Source organism: Corvus cornix, chromosome 20, assembly GCF_000738735.6.
Source record: "Corvus cornix cornix isolate S_Up_H32 chromosome 20, ASM73873v5, whole genome shotgun sequence".
In the NCBI taxonomy this organism is placed as follows: domain Eukaryota; kingdom Metazoa; phylum Chordata; class Aves; order Passeriformes; family Corvidae; genus Corvus; species Corvus cornix.
In genome coordinates, this window is record NC_046349.1 from 7983935 (window position 1) to 8004058 (window position 20124).

Genomic DNA, 20124 nt, shown 5'->3' on the forward strand with positions numbered 1-20124 from the left:
ACAGCTACTGCCTACAATCCTCCACATTCATTACAAAATGCACCTTACTTTGCCCAGACTCCAAATAATTTATGTTAAAAAGGACTAGATTTGAAGCCAATCCTCCAGTGGCTCATAACATCCCAGAGAAACGTTTCTTGAAGTTACTACAGACTTGTAAGAAAACCCATCTGAAGTAACCGGAGAACAACAGCTGTCAGTTTTTACAGTGAATTTGTTGGAGTTTGGTTTTGAAAGAGATGCTACACTTGAAATCATGTTCAGATGCCCACAGACTACTGAGGGGCACACTTTAACACGTTTTCCTCGAGGGAACAAGCATCGTGTGTAGCACACAGAAGAGCAGAAATCCTCAAAGAGCAAGAGCTGATTGAACCCAGAATTTCCCTTCTTATACTGCCATGGAGGGGCTATAAACATGGTTTAGAAGTCAGAAGAGCAACAAGCAAATCCAAGACCACAGATAACAAAGTTTTAAGTCCCCACCCAAAGTAAACTGGCAATAGAGCACAACTATGAAATTAATGTTATTTGAAGGTTACTACTTACAAGCAATACTTTGCAATAAACATGTTATTTCCTTGGGTTTACATCTCCAAGTTTACCCCACAGCAACCCTCAGATACTGAGTAGAGAAATTCTCATGATCACCTAAAAAAAGGATCCTTACGACCAACATAAAGCTGAGAAAAATTCACAGGGCTTTTGATCACTTTTCATAAAATTTGGCAGTATTATCCAAAATAAAAGGCCATTTAGTGCCAGCAGCAAGTTATCCTGTAAGTTATGCTCCAGATTATCCTCCTCTTAAATTCCAAAACAGAAAACAAGATCCTAAATGTTGACAGTAATCAGCAGTGCCAGGATTTTCAGATTGAATTTTTTCCAGTTACTATCTTTGCAATTCCATACTTGCCTTTGATGCCACAGCTTTACAAATCCTTCTGCATTCAATTCTGCCATTTTCTCTAGGTTATACCACTTTTTTTTGGAACTTACTATCAAGATTTATTTACCATGTAACAGTGGTTTAATGGTCCAACTAATTAAGAGCACCAAGGTGAAGAATATCTTACTCCTTTCACTCAAAAGCTTAAAATTTGTTCCAATATAAAAAGTCCCAACTGTAGAATTGATATGAGGGTCCACATGTCAACACACAACTGTAAAATTGGACCCAGTTCCAAATGTTATTATGTGCAGACACACACATTAGAAGCCTGGATTTAGGCTACTGGTTGTTACTTATAAAAACAAAATCTCTGAGGTCTTACAGCCTTGAAGCACACATGGTTCAATGTTAGCACTGGCATTAAGGAGGCTGTTTCCAGCCTGGAGCACCTTTCTAACATCCACAGAGTTCACACACAAATTCAGTCCCATCTGCTCAAACTGGCTCACAGCAGTGGGCAGCACAGCCGTGATTAAGGAAGTTTACTTGGCACAAGCAAGTCTGTTTCCTGGGCTGTGGAACACAGATCCACAAGCACCCTGCCCCCTTCCCCTACCCTGTGCTATTATTATCATCGGCAGGAGCAAAATAGCTGCAGTTTAGTGAACACTCATGGCTAGAAAAGCACCTCCCAGCCCACAGAACATCCGTGAGGTGGGACCTTCTCCTAGAGAGCCACCTGATGATTCAAAAGTTCAAGTTATGCAAGACTGCTTCAAGCTCCTCCAGTTCTGCAAGGATGGAGCTGCCTCTCTGCAGCCCCGGAAATCCTAATTTGCAAGGCCAGCTGGTCCCTGATCATTGAGAAATGTTTGCTTCCCTCGAGAGAGGAAGGACCATCTCCCTGCAACACAAACAGGCTGAACTGTGTTCATCCACTTCAAAGCTGTGCAGCTTTTCTGCAGAATTAAGCACAGAATGCACAGAGAAGCCAATCTTTTTTTTTTAATTGAACTAGAAGAGGTCAATACCAGTGCAGCTGCACACTCCTATTTACCACAGAAATCTGCCCAGAGACCTCAAACCAAATTCCCACCCAGACAGCATCTCTGTCTCAAATAAAACATACAAATGAAAATCAAACCAAGAATCAAGGTTAGGGAGTATGGGAAAATAAATAAATAAATTTTCAGGTGTTTGGCCTGAAAAGGTTGTGATGGCCCCAGCCAGCACAGCATCTCTCTAATCCAGGCTCTGGAGGCGACTGCCAGCACTTCCCAACATCTCCATGTTGGAAAGAACCGCCTCTTAAGGCAGAGTAACAGTTCAGTTTTGTCTTTATTCCAGAAACCACTACTGCATCTACTTTTAGGAGTTGAAGAGTCAGCTTAGTCCCCTTAGGAAATATGAATTGCCACATAGGATAAAGTAAGTTGTCCATCACCACTCGTGTCTCCAACAGCTGCCATATCCAAACAATTCAGGGGAAGATGTAAGAAAACCTCAGAGCCCACAATGAGGAAAGGATCACAATGTTTTAGATATGGCATTTCCTTTTACTGTTCCTTCATGGATATTAAAATCCATATTCCAAGACACCAACTCCCTGGAACTGTGGGGAGGAGGGGCAGGAAATCTCCTGCAAGGATAATTTTCTCTTCCTCAATTTTGTACAGATTAGCATCACAGTATTTGTAAATGTCTCTACTTGCCCTTGTGAATTTATGGCACAACATTTTTCCTTCCTCAACTGGAAATGTTCTTCAACTGGAAATTACATCAGTTCCTCAAGACTATTTCTCCACTCTCTCATACATTTATTCAGTTTAGTTCAGCAGGTCGGGTTCCCCCCCACTGATAAAAGTCCATTTCAGATACATCTTGTCCTTTTTTAAACTGCCTGTGGCAGAAATACAGAATTTAAAATATGTCTCTTGCTACTTTTGGTTTAGACTGGAGCAGTTTGAGGGTCAGGCATTGACTAATACGGATGGATGGATGGATGGATGGATGGATGGATGGATGGATGGAGCACTTGCTCATCTCTTCAGGAAATAGAAGATAAGGTCAGAGAAAAGATATCAGGGAATTTTTACTAAACACAAAGACACAAAAATCTATGCAAGACTCCTTACTGGCCACTGAGGTGGGCACATTATAGCACTTTCAAGTGAGCAGTGAAGTGGATACTCCCGTGTTCAGTGGAATCAATAAAATGTAACAGTTTCCAAACCAGGAATTATTACTGTAGATGTCTTGATCTTCCCCTGTCACAAGGTCTGCTCCCTCACACACATCCAACATCTGTCACAGCATTGTACCTTTTAAACGAGAGGTCTTTGGGGGAGAAAATTAAATACGCCTCAAATTCAGAGGAATTAATTAGTTTTCTGTCTACCCATGTCAAACCAGAACATCCGTTTAATGTCAAGGATCACTAGGGAATTAATCCAAGTTAAATTTAAGGCAATTTGCTAGTAGTTAAAAATTCAGGAAGCTTTAAAACCCTGTGCTCTTGTGTTCCAATTTTACATGCTGTTTTGTGGCTTGTTGATGGTTTGTTTTTCTTTTTTTTACCTTCCCCTGGTAAGGATACTTATTTCCACTTAAAAAGTGTTGTGGAAACATTTCTTCTGAAAAGCTGTACCCTTCAAACTTCTGTAGAAGCTCAGTGAAGATGGAATAAACTGTGGAGATTTCTTAGAAACAGACCTCAAAGATTAATGATGTATTTTTTGGTTTATCTCAGGTCTCTTTAGTATATGAAGGTTTTCAAAGTTGAGCATCTACTAGAATTCTTTAGGCCACATGGCCACAACACAGCTTTCCAGGAAGCCAACGAACCATGAAAGTTCATCTGAAGATTTTCCACAAAATAAAATTGTAGCAGTACAGTAATTCAAGTCTATTACTTTTCCAAAAATAACTAAAAAAAAAAAAATGTCCCAAACCAAACTATTGCACATAACAGCAAAAAGAACACAAAGCAAGCAGATTTAAGAGTCACTTTCATGCAAGCTTCTGTCAAGCTACGGGCCTGCTTTTATTTTTCATATCAAAAAAACCCTGGTCTTGAAGTAAGCATTAATAATTTATACAATCTTTAACCCCAGCTAGAGTGAACCTATGGAAGTGGCTTATTTAGCGCTGTCAGTACAGTTATTTAAACATGAAAATAGCACCTGAAGGCACAGTAAGCATCTAAATCACACTTCACTTCCCACTGGAAAGGTTTCAAGAAGAGTTACACAAATATTTATTTACTGGCAAACTTCTCAGCGCACACCCCAGGAATGAGTCTCCTAACCACAATCTTAACATCACTAAAATTAGGGGGCACAAATTTGTTGCACCTAAATCTCAGTGCATTGCTTAAATTTTGACAAAAAGTCACAGATAAGAAATGAATTGCACACAAAATCCTCTACAGGGCAGTCCCCTGAGAAACAGTGGGGACAAAAATAAACTTCCTTCCCTCAGAAAGAAAACAGGGAAAAAAATGGCCTGGAGGTTTTTGGGGGGGGATTTGTTGTTGTTAGGATTTATTTGGTGGGTTGTTTACTTTTTCTTCTCTCAGAATGAAAGGCAACTGAAGATTTAAACTACATGGCACTTTGTTTCAATTTTCTCAGCGCATTTCTACACTTAATACCAAGGACCCAAGTTAAAGAGCACCAAAATGCTCACTAGTGCACTCTTCCACCACTCTGCTCCCTAGAGAAAACATGCCAACTGGAATTTAACCAAAAATGTGTTGTTTCCTCCCCCCTCTCCCTTCAGAGAAAAGTAAAAACAGATTAAGGAAGAACTCCAATTCACTCCAATGCTTTATTACACAAAAACCCAACAAACACACCCCACTTCTCTGCTTCCCCTGAGTCCTGTCCATGTTTCCACTCCCAAGACATTCCAACATTTTTTGAATTCCTGTGCAAAGGAGCTCTCTAAGGTGATACTGGGCTTGAAATGCTTCCTTGCACAACAAGACATAGTGTGTATGCAAGTTTCACTTTTATTCAATTAAAGACAACAGAAATGCACAGGATTCCTACTCTCCATCTGCCCTGTGCTGAAAAGAAGGGAGAACAAAACCCCTTAGGAACTGAAAAGGACAGTAAAGGAGAGAAAAAGAAGACTCAGGATATTCATGGATGGTAACTCCCTGCAAAGACACTGCTCAGGAGCTTTACAAGCACAAATCTTCACAAGGGCAGTGTTTTCTCACAAGTGTCTTTGAGGAACAGCAGCACACAACTCTGAAAGAGTTTTAATTTCTTGATACTAGAGAACACCAAATTATATTCATATGCTCAGCTTTGTCCAAAATAGATATAAGTAACAGCTTACAAAAATTAACAGTTGCCAAAAAAAGAAACTCCTTGACCCTATTCTGATTCCCGAAACCAATCATCCGTTGTTTCAAGTTGGTCATTTCAACCACAACTCTGAACTCGAGGAGAAAGAGGCAGATGTTTGTAAACAGACCAAACCAGACCCTTGAGCCAGAGGGGCTACTCAGAGCTCAGGGTTTCATGCAAACAACATGTACCACTTCTCCCTGATGACTGGGGATGGGAACGTTTAATTGCAGCCCAACAGTGCATGTTCAGCCTCATGAGCTGGGAGTCACAGGAAGAAAATAAGTTTCATCATTCAGTTTGAGAAGTACTACAGAAGTACAGAAGGGGCAAGGATTTGGGAGGCAAATGATTTTCAGTAAACTTAAAGAAAAATACTAATTCAGTTTTTATTACCAAATTTGATAGGCCCACTGAATTGTCATTGATTGCAGGGCAAAAAGAACCTCAAGTCCCTACATAAATTTGTTACCATCAATCTGATCAGGATTCACTAAAACTTCTCCAACTTCAAGCCAACAGTGCCTCATCACTGACAGCATTAAAACAATCTTTGTTTAGAATCTCTGTAGCAGATACAATCCAGAAAGTCCATGAGCAAAGTTCAAACAGCAGGGTTGAACACTACACACTTCCAGCATTTCATCATACCACTAAAGCTTTGTTTCCATGGTCCAGACATGAATCACAAGCAAAATCTAACTTCAACAGCAAAACTTAAAATAGCAGGGAGTCATCATTACACATTTCACTCTCTACTCCAGAACTTTAAACCAGAGACATGGCTGTGGCCTTTGACTTGTCAAACCATCTCCCTGAAGTTATGGGTCAACCAATGTGAAGGAGCTGGACAACATAAAAGTGCAATCAAAACACAGGATTTCATAGAAAAATCCATTTATTAACCTTCATTAGCTCTGACAGCACATGAAGAATTTCAAGAGAAAAGCAGGACTGAAAATAAGAAGCAAGTGAAAATTGCTGTCCTCTGTATTTTGGGAGGAAGGTAATTAGGATTAGAAATTTAGAAACTGTAAAGTTAAAAATAATAGGGGGGAAAAAAGAAAAGACCAGATATGCATATTTTGCTATATTGTTCTTAAAAGTAACATGTGATTTTTGCTGATTTTGTTAGACATGTAAACTGTAATATTGAATAAATAAACAAATAAAATCCAAGACAATTACTTCTTACCAGTAACAAACTGGGTTCCAGGTCTAGTGTTTCTCCTACAACAGCTGAGGACATCAACAGCCCCAGAGCAGCACAGGTAGTGCCCTGTTCCGTGACCTTCTGACAGCACTGGTGTGAACTCTTGTAGGAGAAAGACAGAACTATGACAAAAACAAAACCAGAAGAAACTATTAGCAATAAACTGCAAGACGACTGAACAACAGTGAGATGTTTTGAAGTCCTTTCCCTCCAAACTCACAATTATGATAGCCTTACTTAGGAGTTAATGAATTCCAAAAAAGTCAACTCCAAGCACATCAATACATTGAAAGTAATTAAAGCCTGGCTACCACTTTGCAATAATGTAAACAAGAGTTACTTCTTAAAGGTACGGGAACAAAAACTCTAATTTTAGCTACTAAAACTTCAATCAGATCCTTGAACAACAGGGTTTCCTGTTTGGGAGCTTTTCAAAACATTCTCACTTTAATGATTCTCTTTAAAGAGACTCACCTTATCTGACCTATAAAATACTGAGGTTTAAAAGCTACCAGTACAGCTCCTGAAAGAAATTTGCAGTGGAACACTCAGGAGAATTTCCTCTTGAAATGTTTAGTTGCCAGTTTCTAGTGGCTGACACCATTCTGGGTTAAGAGACCAAACAATCCCAAGATTTTTAAAGTTTTGTGTAAAATACAGCTATTTAGGTATAGTAAGACACATTTACAGATAGGCTTCTCAGAGAAAACCTGAGTGTTGATGGTTACAAGGTACAAGGAGTAGGAATAGTTCACCTACACCAAGGCTTTTGTCTGTGAGGACACATCCATTAAAACTGTCATCTTGAGCACCTATTTTTCTAATATAAAACAGAGTTTATTTTCTTCAGAATAACATATACACCACACTGGCAAACATTTAACTTACAACTCACACTTCTGAGTCCATTTTATTCAAAGCTTTATATTGTTAGCCATGAAAAAGTCTTTTTTGATCTCTGCATTTCAAACATCTTCAATACACAGATTAGCTCTCTTGATGAAAATAAGCTATAAATCAATACTGGTGATTTCAAGACTGACCTTCTGTAGTAACAGATTGTGAAAGGAAACGTCAGAAGATAAAAATTAAGAAACCTTCTCCAACACAAATTAATGCCATTATAGAAGGTGAAATAAAATATCTAATAAACAAAGGAAGTAATAAGGAAAATCCAAGCATTCTTATGGCAAACAGCAGAACTGAAAATCTTGAAAACAAATATGACCCAATTGAAGCAAACACCAGTGACTTTGTTCTCAGTTTCTATTCTGGACTGCCAAGTCTTGCCTTTCTCTAATTCTGATTGCTTCTCCATAGCAATTGTTTTGGCGAGCTCTTTTTAGTCCTGTTACTCGGACAGTTAAGAAAAAACAAAGTGGTGAAGAGAGGGAGCCAGACCAGCCCAGACACACGGGAAATTACTTTGGTAGCAAAGTGTAACAAAGTGTATGTGTTTCCACTTAGACTTGTGGCTGTTACTGCTAAAACTCTCACTTACACCTGTCCCAGAGCACAAAAAGAGCCAGAACAGACTGGTAAAAAGGGCAAAGCTGAGCCTGGCACCTTTTCCTCTTGCTTTGAGCTCTGCACCTGTTCTCCTCTTCCGATCAAACAGATGAGAACCGAGTGACCGTGATGGATGGAGACACCTCTGCCACAAGGAAGGAGCACAACAGCCAGAGGTATTTCTCCAACTTTGCAGTTAACTAAGATTTCTAAATGAGCCCTTGTTACCAATGTTAAGTCAAGTTTTATGAAGAACTGTCAGCCCTCATGACAATGTTATCTCCAGGTCCTCCTTCTCTTTCCCGTACTACTAGACAAAAATATCTCTAAAATGATGAGAACTTACCGATACTTGAAAGTTTTTCCTGTCAGCAAAAATAAACCTTGCAATGTTTCACAGCTGGACAGTGCATGTTTCAATGAAGAGAGGAGAATGGTCTCTGGTAAGAAGCTCCAAAAGGTTCATCAGATGTCCTGTGTTTGGAAAAGGAAAGAATAGGAGGCAAACATTAAAATCCAAACTTTAACTCAATATAAAGCCCTTCAGTGTCACATAATTACAAGCAACACTTAAAATAACTGCACATTTACAACACTGTTTGCCATTTCAACAAGAAGCATTCCAATATATTCCTATAATTAATAATGCAGGAAAAATTATTTGGCCCTTGTGTTAATGTAAAGAAAGACTTTAACATACCAATATTAAGACTATTAACAACTTCTGACTATGCTTCCAGATAGGAGTGCTTTGAAAAAGTCACTGTAAAAAACCTGCACTTTATAAAAGGATTTAAAAAAAATTTAACAACATTGTTTCAGTTGACATGTAAGTTCCAGTTAATGTTTCTGTGACCTCTGCCACCCACACACTTTAAATGGGGTCAGAATTAATCTCACCTCTTGGTTACAGTGATTCCCCTCCAAACCAAAATATTTGCCTAAGGTTACAGAAAAATCATGTGTCCATGTTGTACAAAAGGAAGATATCTGAGTTTTATTCCCATCCATCTTGACTGAATCACAACCTTCAAAAGCCAGCATGACCCTCAGATTTCAACTACAAAGCAGCATCCACAAAGGTACCAAGGAAAGCACTTTGCTCCTCTTGCAAACATTAAAAAACTTGGGAAAAAAACCCCAAACACAAAAATGAAGACACAAATAACTAACAGAAGCTTTACTTTCCATGCTTGTAAAAGCTATGCAGCCTGAAATACAATATTCCAGTGGGTAACAAGTTGCTAATACGACAGGATACACCTTTCCAACAGGGCACAGGTGTGTGCACCCAGTTCCAACTGCTCACTTGCAGTAATATTTCCACTGCACTTGGATTTCCTCTGCATTTCCCTTATTCATTTCCCTGTAACTTCCAACTCTCTCCATCTGCCTGTCTCTCCAATCTCTCTCCATCATGGTGCAGTAACCGTTGCTCGAATCATTCCCCTATTTTTGATCTCTGTTCTCTCTCTCATCTGGTTGCACCAGGAGAAGAACAGATCCAACACTACTCATGTCATGGACCGTGCAGAACACAGCAAGAACTTGGCAGAACTGGTACAGGGTACCAGGCTTGAGAAGTCTGGCGACATCAAAAAAATAGAAGAATTTAGCTACAGATAGATCTGCTACTCCAGCAGTGAAGATTAAAAAACAACCTGAAAAAATTCAAATGCCTGTGGCTCATATGACACTTACTTGTCCAAGTGCCATTAGATCTCACTAAGACCTCCTGCAAGATCTTAAGCTTTTACTTTAAAAAGTCACAAAAGAAATCTAAACAAAAAAACTCTGCCCTTGTGCATCTATTAGTCAAAAAACAACATAAAAACTACCTTGAAAAAAAAAGAGGATTAGAGAACTGTAAACTTATCACACTGGGAATTGCCCTGAAGAATGGTTTCCCCCAAACTTTCTCACTGGTTTTTGGCTTTTTAATTAGGGGATCTTTGCCAAAGTTCCCAAACTCAATACATAAAAAGGGAGGGAGCCAAAGGAGGAAGAATCATGAGGTGATTTTTAAAAAGAAGTAAAGCAGGGGTATAAACCAAGAGAAAGATCACCTAAAAGACAGAAAAGACACACAAGGAGTCATGAATAATCTAAGAGTAAAAGAATCAACCAGTGCAAAACTAAAGATAACATATGAGGGGCTCTGAGAACAACCTAATTCTCCTCGTGTAATTCGTGGTACAAGCCTTCCATGCCCTGGGTAAGGATCCTGGTTTACTTTTTAGCACAAATCTCATAATCCAGATTTGATCAACTACTACTAAAAAAAAAAAAAAAAAAAAAAAAGAAGTGGAGTGAAGCCAAGAAGGACACAGTGGTAACAAGAAGGAAGTCAAAAAGCTCATTTTATATTTAGCCACCACCTCATTCTCCGACCTTATAGTAGCAGGACTGTTAGGAGCAACTGGGCACTGACTACTTCGTTTATCAGCACTTAACCAGTTGGGTTTGGGTATTTTAAGCACCTAAAATCCAATACAGACCATTGATTCTTCTGTTTCAGGGCACGATCTGAGCACTAGTCAGGAAGGTACTAGTCAGTTTCCTCTGATGCTGTATCAATGCAAAAGGTGCAAATTTCGTTTAACCCTTTCCTCAAAGAGAGCGAGCCAAACCCCTGAAATAACAGCTTTCTGCAGAGCTCTTCTCCACGGGGTGAGAAGTACCAGGAAGCAAACTCCCTTGGATGGAATAAGCAGTCTGGCCAACATATGACAAGGAAACAATTAGGAAAGATAACAAGGTATTTCAGTATACAGAGGTTATAAATATATTCCTTAATATATAAAACCCTTTTCTAAGTAAGGTTCTTGGGCAGGTAAGGTCCTGGTACTACACACTGACATTTTCATTAACAAGTGTATTTTAATCCACACACAAAGCTCATAGATATGTTTGTAGAATTTTTTTGACACCTTGGTGCCTCTTTCCACTACAGGAGATGCCAACTCAGTGACTATAAAGCAAACACAGGGCAACTTCCAACATTCACTGGGACTTTTTGATCCCAAGTGCACACATGAGTCAAGTAAGCAACAGGACAGGATCATCACTGTCTGGTCTGGAATAAAAGCCAGCCACATCCCCAAAAATCAAGGCAAAAAGGTGAGTTTCAGCTCTAACTCAGCATCTACCTGTTACATTTCAGCAAAGCCACCTCTCCCCTCCTGTGCCAGGGACATCCTTACCTATGCACAGCTGAACACTGCCAAGTGGGACACATTTCCATCTCATTAGAATGGCTGTCAAGGATCTCACCCTGCCTCTGGAGCGCTTAGAAGCTATTCCAAACCAACATCTCAACAGCAGCCTGATGTTTCTTAAATACATGGCTATGAAAGAAAGTTAAAGCAACTGTTCAGAAAATAACTGCACCACAGCTGACTTGGTAAGGGACAGCAAACCCCACCCACGAGCCTCTGGACTCCACCACATCCCAGAGGGAATTCAGCCAGGACTTCACACGGGTTTGCCTTTACGAAGAATAAGAACTTCTAACACAATTTTTCATCAATGTAACACAAAATGTTTGGGAGAGCCGAGTGAACTCCTGTTTCACAGAATGGGAGATGGGTAACAAGAAGTTACACACCAGCACGTTCAATCAACAGCTGGGAGGATGGGCACTGAGTCCCAAAGAGCAGCTTTCCCTCTAAACTGGGCATCCTTGTGCACCCAAATACACCAAGGCAGCACAAACCAGAAAACCACTGAACTGTTTAGGGAAGTTGAGATTCTTCCCTCTTGCATCTCATGGAAAGAAGCCCTGCACGAAGCGATACAGGCTTTTATTTCTCATCCTGCCTAAAGGACTGAAGATCCAGAGCAAACTGAGAAACCCAACTACTGAAGGACGTATTTAAGGGGGCTGCAAACACAAACATACAAAAAGTCCTCAGGAAGGGAATAAAGTGAAGTTTCGAAACAACAAATTTTAACACTGGAGCCCTGACTGTTATTGTGCTTGCCCAAATATCATAAAAACTCCCACAGAGATGCTTTAGGGATGGATTAGGATTGCAGGACTTCCCGCAGACCAAATTCCTGCCTCTGCCTCGCAGCCGCGGTCGCTCCTCGTGCTCTCTCCTAACGTGACCCCTCTGTGCACAACCTGCGGCACGCTTGCTTTCACTATTAACACACTTCAAGTTTCAAATACCACACACACAAAACACAGGTGAGCCCCACACTTCAAAATATTCGAGCCAAACACAAGCCAGGAGCGAAATATCAAAAAACGGAATTAATCTCTCTGTGTAAAGTGTCAGAATTTTCCAGGGTAATGCTCCCAGCCAGGAATGGACACAGATTGCTGCCTCCTGGGAACTATAACGGACATGTGGGATAACCATTACAACTGCAGGTAGCTCTTCAAAGACTTAAACTAAGCCCTCTCCCTGCCCTTCTGTTTGCCCATTAAACTAAGCACACAGGAGCATGGAAAACCCCTGTGAATGCTATTTACCAATTTAGGGGGAGTCTGGAAAGCGTTACAGAGTGCTCTGGAGCAGCCAGTAAAATCGGCAACACGAAGGGAAAAATGTCCTGGGAAAGGTTGAGCTGTTTATGAAATAATTCTGCCCTGAAAGCAGGCAGTGGCAGTTTGGATTGGGTGTCAGCCTGCTCTGCACTGCTGCTGGGAGGACAGGAAACTTTGCTTAGAAACTTCAAAAACACGGATCTTAAAAAAAAAAAAAAATCCACCCGAGTGGATAGCAAAGACAAAAAGAATATGTTCAACCTCACAGCAACACAACACATCAGCAGAGGAAAAGCAGGCAATTAACAGATCTTCCAAACATGAGGTATTTTTCATTTTGACAGAGGGCTGCTGGGGAAGGGGGAGCTGCTAAACTGGTTTTCCTCTAAGCACTTCCAGATATTAAAATTAAAAAAAAAAAAAATCCTCTTGCGAAGAACATATCCACTGTTGTACAACTGTCCCAGAAAACAAAGACCACGGGGAGAAAGTGGCCCATTTTCTCCAGTCTCCAAGAACCCTGAGTACAGGTCATGTTTTCAAAGGCTGAGTCCTACACACTCCAGAATGGAGCAGCATTTTAAGCACAGGCATACACACCTAACGTGAGAGTTACTAGAATGCCCCGTTTTTGGTACCAGACTGAAATTGTCTCAATTCCACCCAGGCAAACACACAGTCTATGAAAACAACCGCGAGAGAAGTTTCGCTGTGAGTGAGTTTCCCCCTCCTGGACACACTGCATCAAAACCGAAAGATTCGTTTTCTATTTCGGCTACAGTTATCCCATGAATGCACCAAACCACGGAATATTTTTCAGCAATGTGCATTTGGGAGCCCCTGAATCCCGTCCTGTTGCTCTCCCTTCAGCGCACGGGGCAGCTCCTCTGCCCATTCCCGGTCGGTTCCCAAAAAACACCTCAAAGCTGTAATTCCTCACCGCATGTTGAAAATATTGTGACTAATAATACACTCCACCCATTTTTTCCATCACTAAGGATTTCAAAATATAAAACTTGACAAACAGAGAGTTTAGAAGGGGAAAGTCAAATTCCAATTCCAATTAAAAGAGGCTATAAAAGCATAAAAGTGAGGTATTGATTAAAGTGAGAGAGCTATCCAGTCACAGAAAGCTTCTTCTTCCAAAATTATGTTTTTCTCACTCTTCTTGGGTATCACTGCCTTTTCTTATCATCCCCACAGGAAAATAAAAAGTGAAAAAACACTCCCTGTCTTTTTTGAGAAAAATGCATTAGTAGCAGGGCTGATCTGTGCACACAGAGAACCCACACTCAATAAATACTTGATTGAGTCCACAAACTGAGACCTGCATCTCTATGACAGAGACTAAATACTAAAAATTATACCAGTGATACAATTAAAATGCACGCAAGAACTTTGGTACAGGTGTCTACAATGCCACTGTTTGCTAAACACATCTCCTAATTAGCACGGCTTTAAACAATGCTGATAATAATCCCGTCCTGTAAGGCTTGCCAAATGAATCATTGGGATTGCAAAATAAAAAGCATGAGGAATTCATTAAAGAGCTGTTAAACTCTCCTTTGTTTATCCTTCCCCGGTCAGGTGTAAAAATAAATAAATATGGGTTTATGTCTCCGGATTCCATCCGAATGCTCCAGTTCACAATAACGCGCCGGGGAAGAACCTCCTCAGGAGGTACCAACATTTTTTTCCTCTCCGTTTCAAAAGAGAAATCCTCCCACTATTACAGTCCTGAAAATCTGCTCCATTCTCTATTTGTCATCTGGGATTGAGTTATCAGACACTACTTGTATTACTTTGGGAACTGACATGTCTATTTACAGAGACACAAAGGCAATCCAACAGCACAACCCCTGCTTTTCCCAGCACCTCTCCTCCCCTCCACCAAATTCTACCAGCACTTTTTTCTGGGGAGGGGGGAGGACACCTCACTAGTTTCCCAGCATGACAGAGAACATTTCCAGCCACTTTTGCACTTGTTACAGCCTTATCAAAAACCACCTATGCCCCCCCCAAAGGAACAGCATTATTTTTTCAAGGGTTTTTTTTGTTTGTTTGCTTGTTGGGTTTTTTTATATTTCTTTTTTTTAAAGAGGGTCACTTCCCCCATTTCAGCCTGCAATTAAAATGGAGGCAAGGCCAGGCGATCTATGTCTGGCTTTAGGGGGAGACAATAACCCAAAACAGGCCTGGCTTAAAAAAAAAAAAAAAAAAAAAAAAAAAAAGGAGAGGAGAGGGAGAAAGAGAAAGAGAGACAGGCAGAAAGAGAGAAATACAACATGCTTCACCAGTATTATTACCTCATCCCTTTTTCCAAGCAGTTTTGAACCACACTCCTGACAAACTCTTGGTCCAACTTGCACGGATGCTGGTTTTTAGGGGGCGGAAAGGGTTTTAATGCTGGAGCCGGGATTGAGGCTGGCTATCCGCAAGTGGAGCTGCTGTTAAAATGCCCCCTTGTCTCTTCTCCTCTCCCTTGAGCTGGGTGTTGACGCAGCAGAAATTACCAGCTGGAAAATTCCCCTTTTGGAGGTTACGGGGAGGGGGGGGGGGCGGGCGGAGGAGCGAGGGGAGGGGAGGGCCGGGGAGGGGGGTTAAACCCGGCACTTACCAAGTTAAGCCATCCACCCACACCAAATAGGACATCGCGTCCCAAGAAGGCTCCGTGCCCCCCTCGGCGGGCAGGGCGCGACCGGCCGCGCTCCCCCCGCGGCGGGCGGGCAGGGGGGGAATAACGGGGATAAAAACGGGGATAAAAACGGGGATAAGGATAAAAACGGGGATAATAAGGGGGATAATAACGGGGATAACACCGGGGGCGGAGGTGCGGGAGCAGCGGGGGGGCTCCCCGCCGCCCCTCGAGGGGTGGGGGGCGGCCATGGCGACCCCCGCTCACCCCGGGGGGCGGGGGGCGGCGCGCTTACCTGTGCCCCATGGAGGAGAGCGGGGTGTCGGAGCGGCCGGAGCGGTGGCTCCGTCGGTCACTCCGTGCCTCTCCTCCCGGGTGGGGAGGGGAAGGGGAAGGGGGGCGGAGGGCGGAGGAGGGGGGGGGGGGAGAACCCGGCGGAGGGGGGAAGGGGGGGGCGCCCGGGCGCGCTCCCGACGCTCCCTCGGGCGCGCGGGGCGCGAGCCCGCGGCGGGCGGGGGGGGGGGCGGGGGGCGGTGCCGCGCGGCGCGTGCCGGCGCTGTCCCCGCCCACTCTCCCCCAGCGGCGGGCGGTGATTGGGCGGCGGCCCCTCCGCCGGCCACGCCCCTTTGCCGCGCCCCCCTCCCCTCGCGCCCGGGGAGCGGGGGCGCCGCCGGCGGCGCTGCCACTGCCGGACACCGGAAGTGAAGGAGGGCGGGGGCGCGCGGCGCGCGGGGCACGCCGGGACAGCGCGGGGGCTGCGCTGAGGCGGGGGCGGCGGCGGGATCCCGGCAGCGCTCCCTGTCCTGGTCCCGGTCCCTGTCCTAACTCCGGTCCTGCTCCTGCTCCGGACCTCTCTGCGCCTCCACGGGTGTTTTCTGCCCCCGGCAGGTGCGCCTGGTCCCGGGAGGGGCGGCTGTGCGCCCTCAGCGGGGCGCGTCCCCTAAGCCCCACGGCGGGATGGAGGATGGTGGGTATTGGAGCGGGGCAGTGCCGCAGCCTCCTCCGGACCTTGCCGGGAGAAAAAAAAAAAAACAAAAAAAAAAAATCACTTTTCCCCTCTTGTACGCACTGAGATGTATTTCACACAATTCCCTGAAATGAAATAATGTAAAATAAGTGCAGTTCGGAGCCCCCTGACCCGTAATGGCCGGAGAACGAGGCCGGTGGTCGGGGAAGGATGGAGATCACAGCGGATGGGGATCACAGTCAGCTCCGCGATGGAAAACCTCCCGCTGCAACAAAGGGCAGGGCTTTGCCCTTTTGACTGTCGCGCTGAAGGATCTGACAGAAAGTGCCCTATATTTCAAAGGACGGAGCTTAACAGGGCAGGATAGGTCTGGAGCGTGGGGGAAGTCGGCGCGATCGCACGATGGCTGCGGTGAGCGGGGGGATCGCTCTCGATGCTGTGCGGTCGCTGGATTGTGAAAGCAGGAGCTGGTCCAGCAGATAAAACGTTCGCAAACTGTTTATCAACATCTGCGTGCTGTGATTGCGCCCGAAATTGGGGAAATACGTGTCTGACCAACGGGGTTGGTCATTTGCATAGTTAACTGACTTAGGTGTGCAATCACAGTAATTGCTTGGATAATTGCGTGCCGAAGGTTTAAAAATTTCCTCCGTGGTTTCCTTCCCCTCATCCTATGTATTTCCTTCATCTCTGGCGTTCAAGTAGGCAGACCTGCTGTTGAAATCTTAGACTTGGCTTTTATGCCTATTCTTCATTCAAATCCATTTCTGTAAGGTGCTTTTAATCCCTAGGACATCCCCTCACAAAAAGTGTGGTTTCCACTTTTTAATCTGTAATTTAAATAAACGGATGTTCCGTCATGTGTTTTCCTCCCCCTGTTTCCTCCCACATACCCTAAATACCTTTAATTTTGAAAAGACTCTGAATAAACCTGATTAATGAAAACAAAATGCCTTTTCACTCCAGCATGTTTTTAATTACCTCTTCATTTTATATTGCAACAGAGTCCAAGCACCACCTTCCTAGAAAGAGTTCCATTAAAATGCAAATGAAGACTTTGCAGAAGTTGTTCATGCAACCAAGGACACAATTTCTTAGACTTGAGCAACTCAGAGTCGGCACTGGGTGGGGGTTCCTTCTGCCACCTGCTCTTTCTGCACACACAATCCTGTGCAGAACACATTTTCCAACCTCTGTCACCTGTGGGTGAGGAGCACCAGAGCTGAGCAAACAAAATCCCTTTTCCACCCTAAACACTCGTGCTGGTTTTCATGTGAATCTGTCACCCCCATGCCTGCAGGTATTAAATCCTCCTGTGCTTTAAGTCTGTCCTTTATTTTAGGCTGAAATACAAAGGTTAAAGGGGCTGTTGAAAGTGGAGCTTTATCTTTATGCAGTTATGTCTGTTTTGCATGACATCTGCATCATACCTGGTTGCAGCTGTAACCATTCCTGCCTTTCCTCACTCCTCTATTTCAGACCAAGCTTCCCCCACTACCCCAAAGCTCCTCAGGTGCAGGATGTACACTCCCCTCCTCTCCTTCTACCAGGGGTTCTTCCCCAGGTCTTTGTTGGAAGAAAGCATTTCTTCCTGTGGTATTTATTTGTGTGTCAGGCTGGGCTGACTCCCCCGGAGCAGCAGCAGCTGCTGCCCGGGCACTGCCCTGGGGAACACTCCCAAGAGGGGGAGGGTGGCAGCAGGCCCCATTTCCCAAAGCCGTTCCACACAAAGGATTTCAGCAGACTTGAAAAGCTTTAATATTCTTTTGCCAAGCCCCCTCTCCTTTAATTAGAAGTTTGTATTGTATTTGTATTGTATTTTGGGTAATACTGCAATAGCTCAGCGTGCCCTGAGAGGTGCTTTCTCCTCATGAAGAAGGAAAGGATGTGTGTGGAAAAACAAGAGCTGGAGGAAAAATCACGGTAATGGGGGTAGTTCCTGTGATTTTTAGTGTGCAAAGGAGAGATTAGGAGTGTAGTACCATGTGAGGGGTTACAGACCACGTGTTTCCAGCCTGACTCCACATCCCTCGCTAGCCACCATAGCACAGGTTCTACCCTGGCAGAGACAGGTGGTATCACGCTATTGATGGGTTTTAGCCACTGGGAAAACAGGTAAAGATCATATTCCTTTAGCACAGGAGTGCTTGGAGTTACCCTAAGGTGTTCCTTTTGCTCTACCAAGAGCATGTGAGCATTTGAACCCCCGGCACAGCTACACTGATACCGCATGCCAGTGCTCCATGGCTGATCATCCTCACTGAGTGGGCAAATTAAGCACCATGGACTTGCACATGTGCTGTTGAATTTCGCTGCCTTTTCAGTGTCCCTGCACCTCTGTGATTGCTCCCTGCACAATCTCCAAGACCTCTCCAGTGCAAATAAGTCAGCATCATCTTCCTGCTGTCTCCTGTGCTGGGGTATGATGGGACCAGACCAGGGGAGAGCAGCAGCAGAGGAGAGCTGGCTGGGTGCTGCATTCACACCATGCCCCATTTGTAAAAATACGGAATTGGTGAGGTGGGAAAAGACCTCCGAGATCATTGAGTCCAGCCGTTAACCCAGCACTACCAAACCCACCACTAAACTATGTCCCCAAGTGCCACATCTACAAGTTTTTTGAACACTTCTAGGGATGGAGATTCCACCGCTTCCCTCAGCAGAAATTCCCAAAATTTGCCAATATGGACAAAGAAATTCCTGGTCAGAAATGCCAAATCATCAGAAGCACTGAGCATTCTCATTTCAGCTCCTCTCTCCAGCTCTCCTCTACTTCATGTTCATTGCAGTTTTAGGAGATTCTTCATCTGATAAATTAAAATGATTTCCTGTGTGTCCGTGTCATGTGGGCCATTCGGGAACACGTTGACAAAGTCCAAAGGGCCTAATTACTGTTTTTTTCCTCTACTAAAGTTTTGTAGAAAAAGAGGTTCCAAAGCAATCCTGGGCAATCTGTGATATGTGGTCTCTGCTTTCAGTGATCCCCATTTTGTTTCAATGTTCTGTACGAGGTAGCCTTGGCTCTCCATCAAATCCTGCTCTTCTCTAGGTACAGCAGGAAGAAAGCCATTTTGCAGAGCTCTGCTCCTGCCTTCACGGCATCTCTGGATCCCTGGAAATCCCGGGACCATCAGCTTTGTGAACTGCATGGAGAGCAGCTGGCGGATGTTGGAGGAAAGGGTTAAAGGACCCACATTCCTGTCCCCACTGCCCTGACCAAAGGTCAGGGGTTCCTTAGGTGAAGGAAAGGAGGGAGGTGGTGCAGCCCTGACCAGGTCATTTGAGGAGTAAACCACATCTGAGGGGAGCTAATGAAGCAGCATTTGTCTCTCTCACAGGCTTATACTCCCGGTCTGTGCCGGGCAAGTCGGAATTCCTTCTCTAGTGGGAGTGAAGATGTCGATTGTATTTTTTCCATGATGTGTATTGAGGCATTTGCTAGGCTGTGGGAGTAAACACTTGGGGGAATTCTCCATGAGCTAGCAAGGGCAAGTCACAAGCCTACTAAATATGGTGAGTGAAGATTACAAAAAAACCCTGGAGAATAAACCTCCCTCTTTCCACCCCATCTCCCCACCACCACCACCACCCCCGCAGATTTGTTCTCATTATCGTGCGCTGTGTTTCACTGCTGGCTGGGTAAACCTGCTGCCATTTGTGGGACTAAACACATCGTGCTGATTTCGTTTTGTTTTCTGCACCCAAGGGCAGTGTTGGGGTGGTCCTTCATGGCCACAGGACCATCCTGCTGGAGCAGAGACGCCACATACTCAACAGGGGGGAACAGCAGGAAATGCTCTCAGGTCTGTAAATACTTGAGGGGGTGAGAGATGATGGTCATGTACAAAATATTTGACCAGACACATCCCACTGACCTCCTTTGGTGCTCTTCTTGAAAGGGATTGGCCAGAGTCAAACAGTTGATCTTTAATGCTCCAAAAATACATTCCCTTTCAAAGCTTCTCAAGTGGAGAAGCATCCAGGCTGTCAAATTCAGTCCCCCACTCCCAACCTCTTGTGGCCTGGGTGAGCTCAGCTCTGGGGTGTCCCTTTAG

At 43.9% G+C, this 20124-nt stretch overlaps 1 protein-coding gene across 7 annotated transcripts in view; it reads right to left on the bottom strand.

Annotated features, from left to right (window-relative positions):
* Positions 1–15506, bottom strand: part of ZBTB46 (zinc finger and BTB domain containing 46) — a 53356-nt gene extending 37850 nt beyond the window's left edge. The window contains exons 1-4 of one of the 7 annotated variants that reach the window (XM_039563278.1): positions 15398–15506; positions 14774–14954; positions 8319–8446; positions 6446–6585 (exon numbers count right to left, since the gene is read on the bottom strand). In XM_039563278.1, the coding sequence (XP_039419212.1) occupies positions 6446–6499 (54 nt within the window). In that variant the 5' untranslated portion in view covers positions 6500–6585; positions 8319–8446; positions 14774–14954; positions 15398–15506. The other 6 variants (XM_039563280.1, XM_039563277.1, XM_039563279.1 and 3 more) reach the window with 6 other exon arrangements.
* Positions 15507–20124: the final 4618 nt, after the last annotated feature.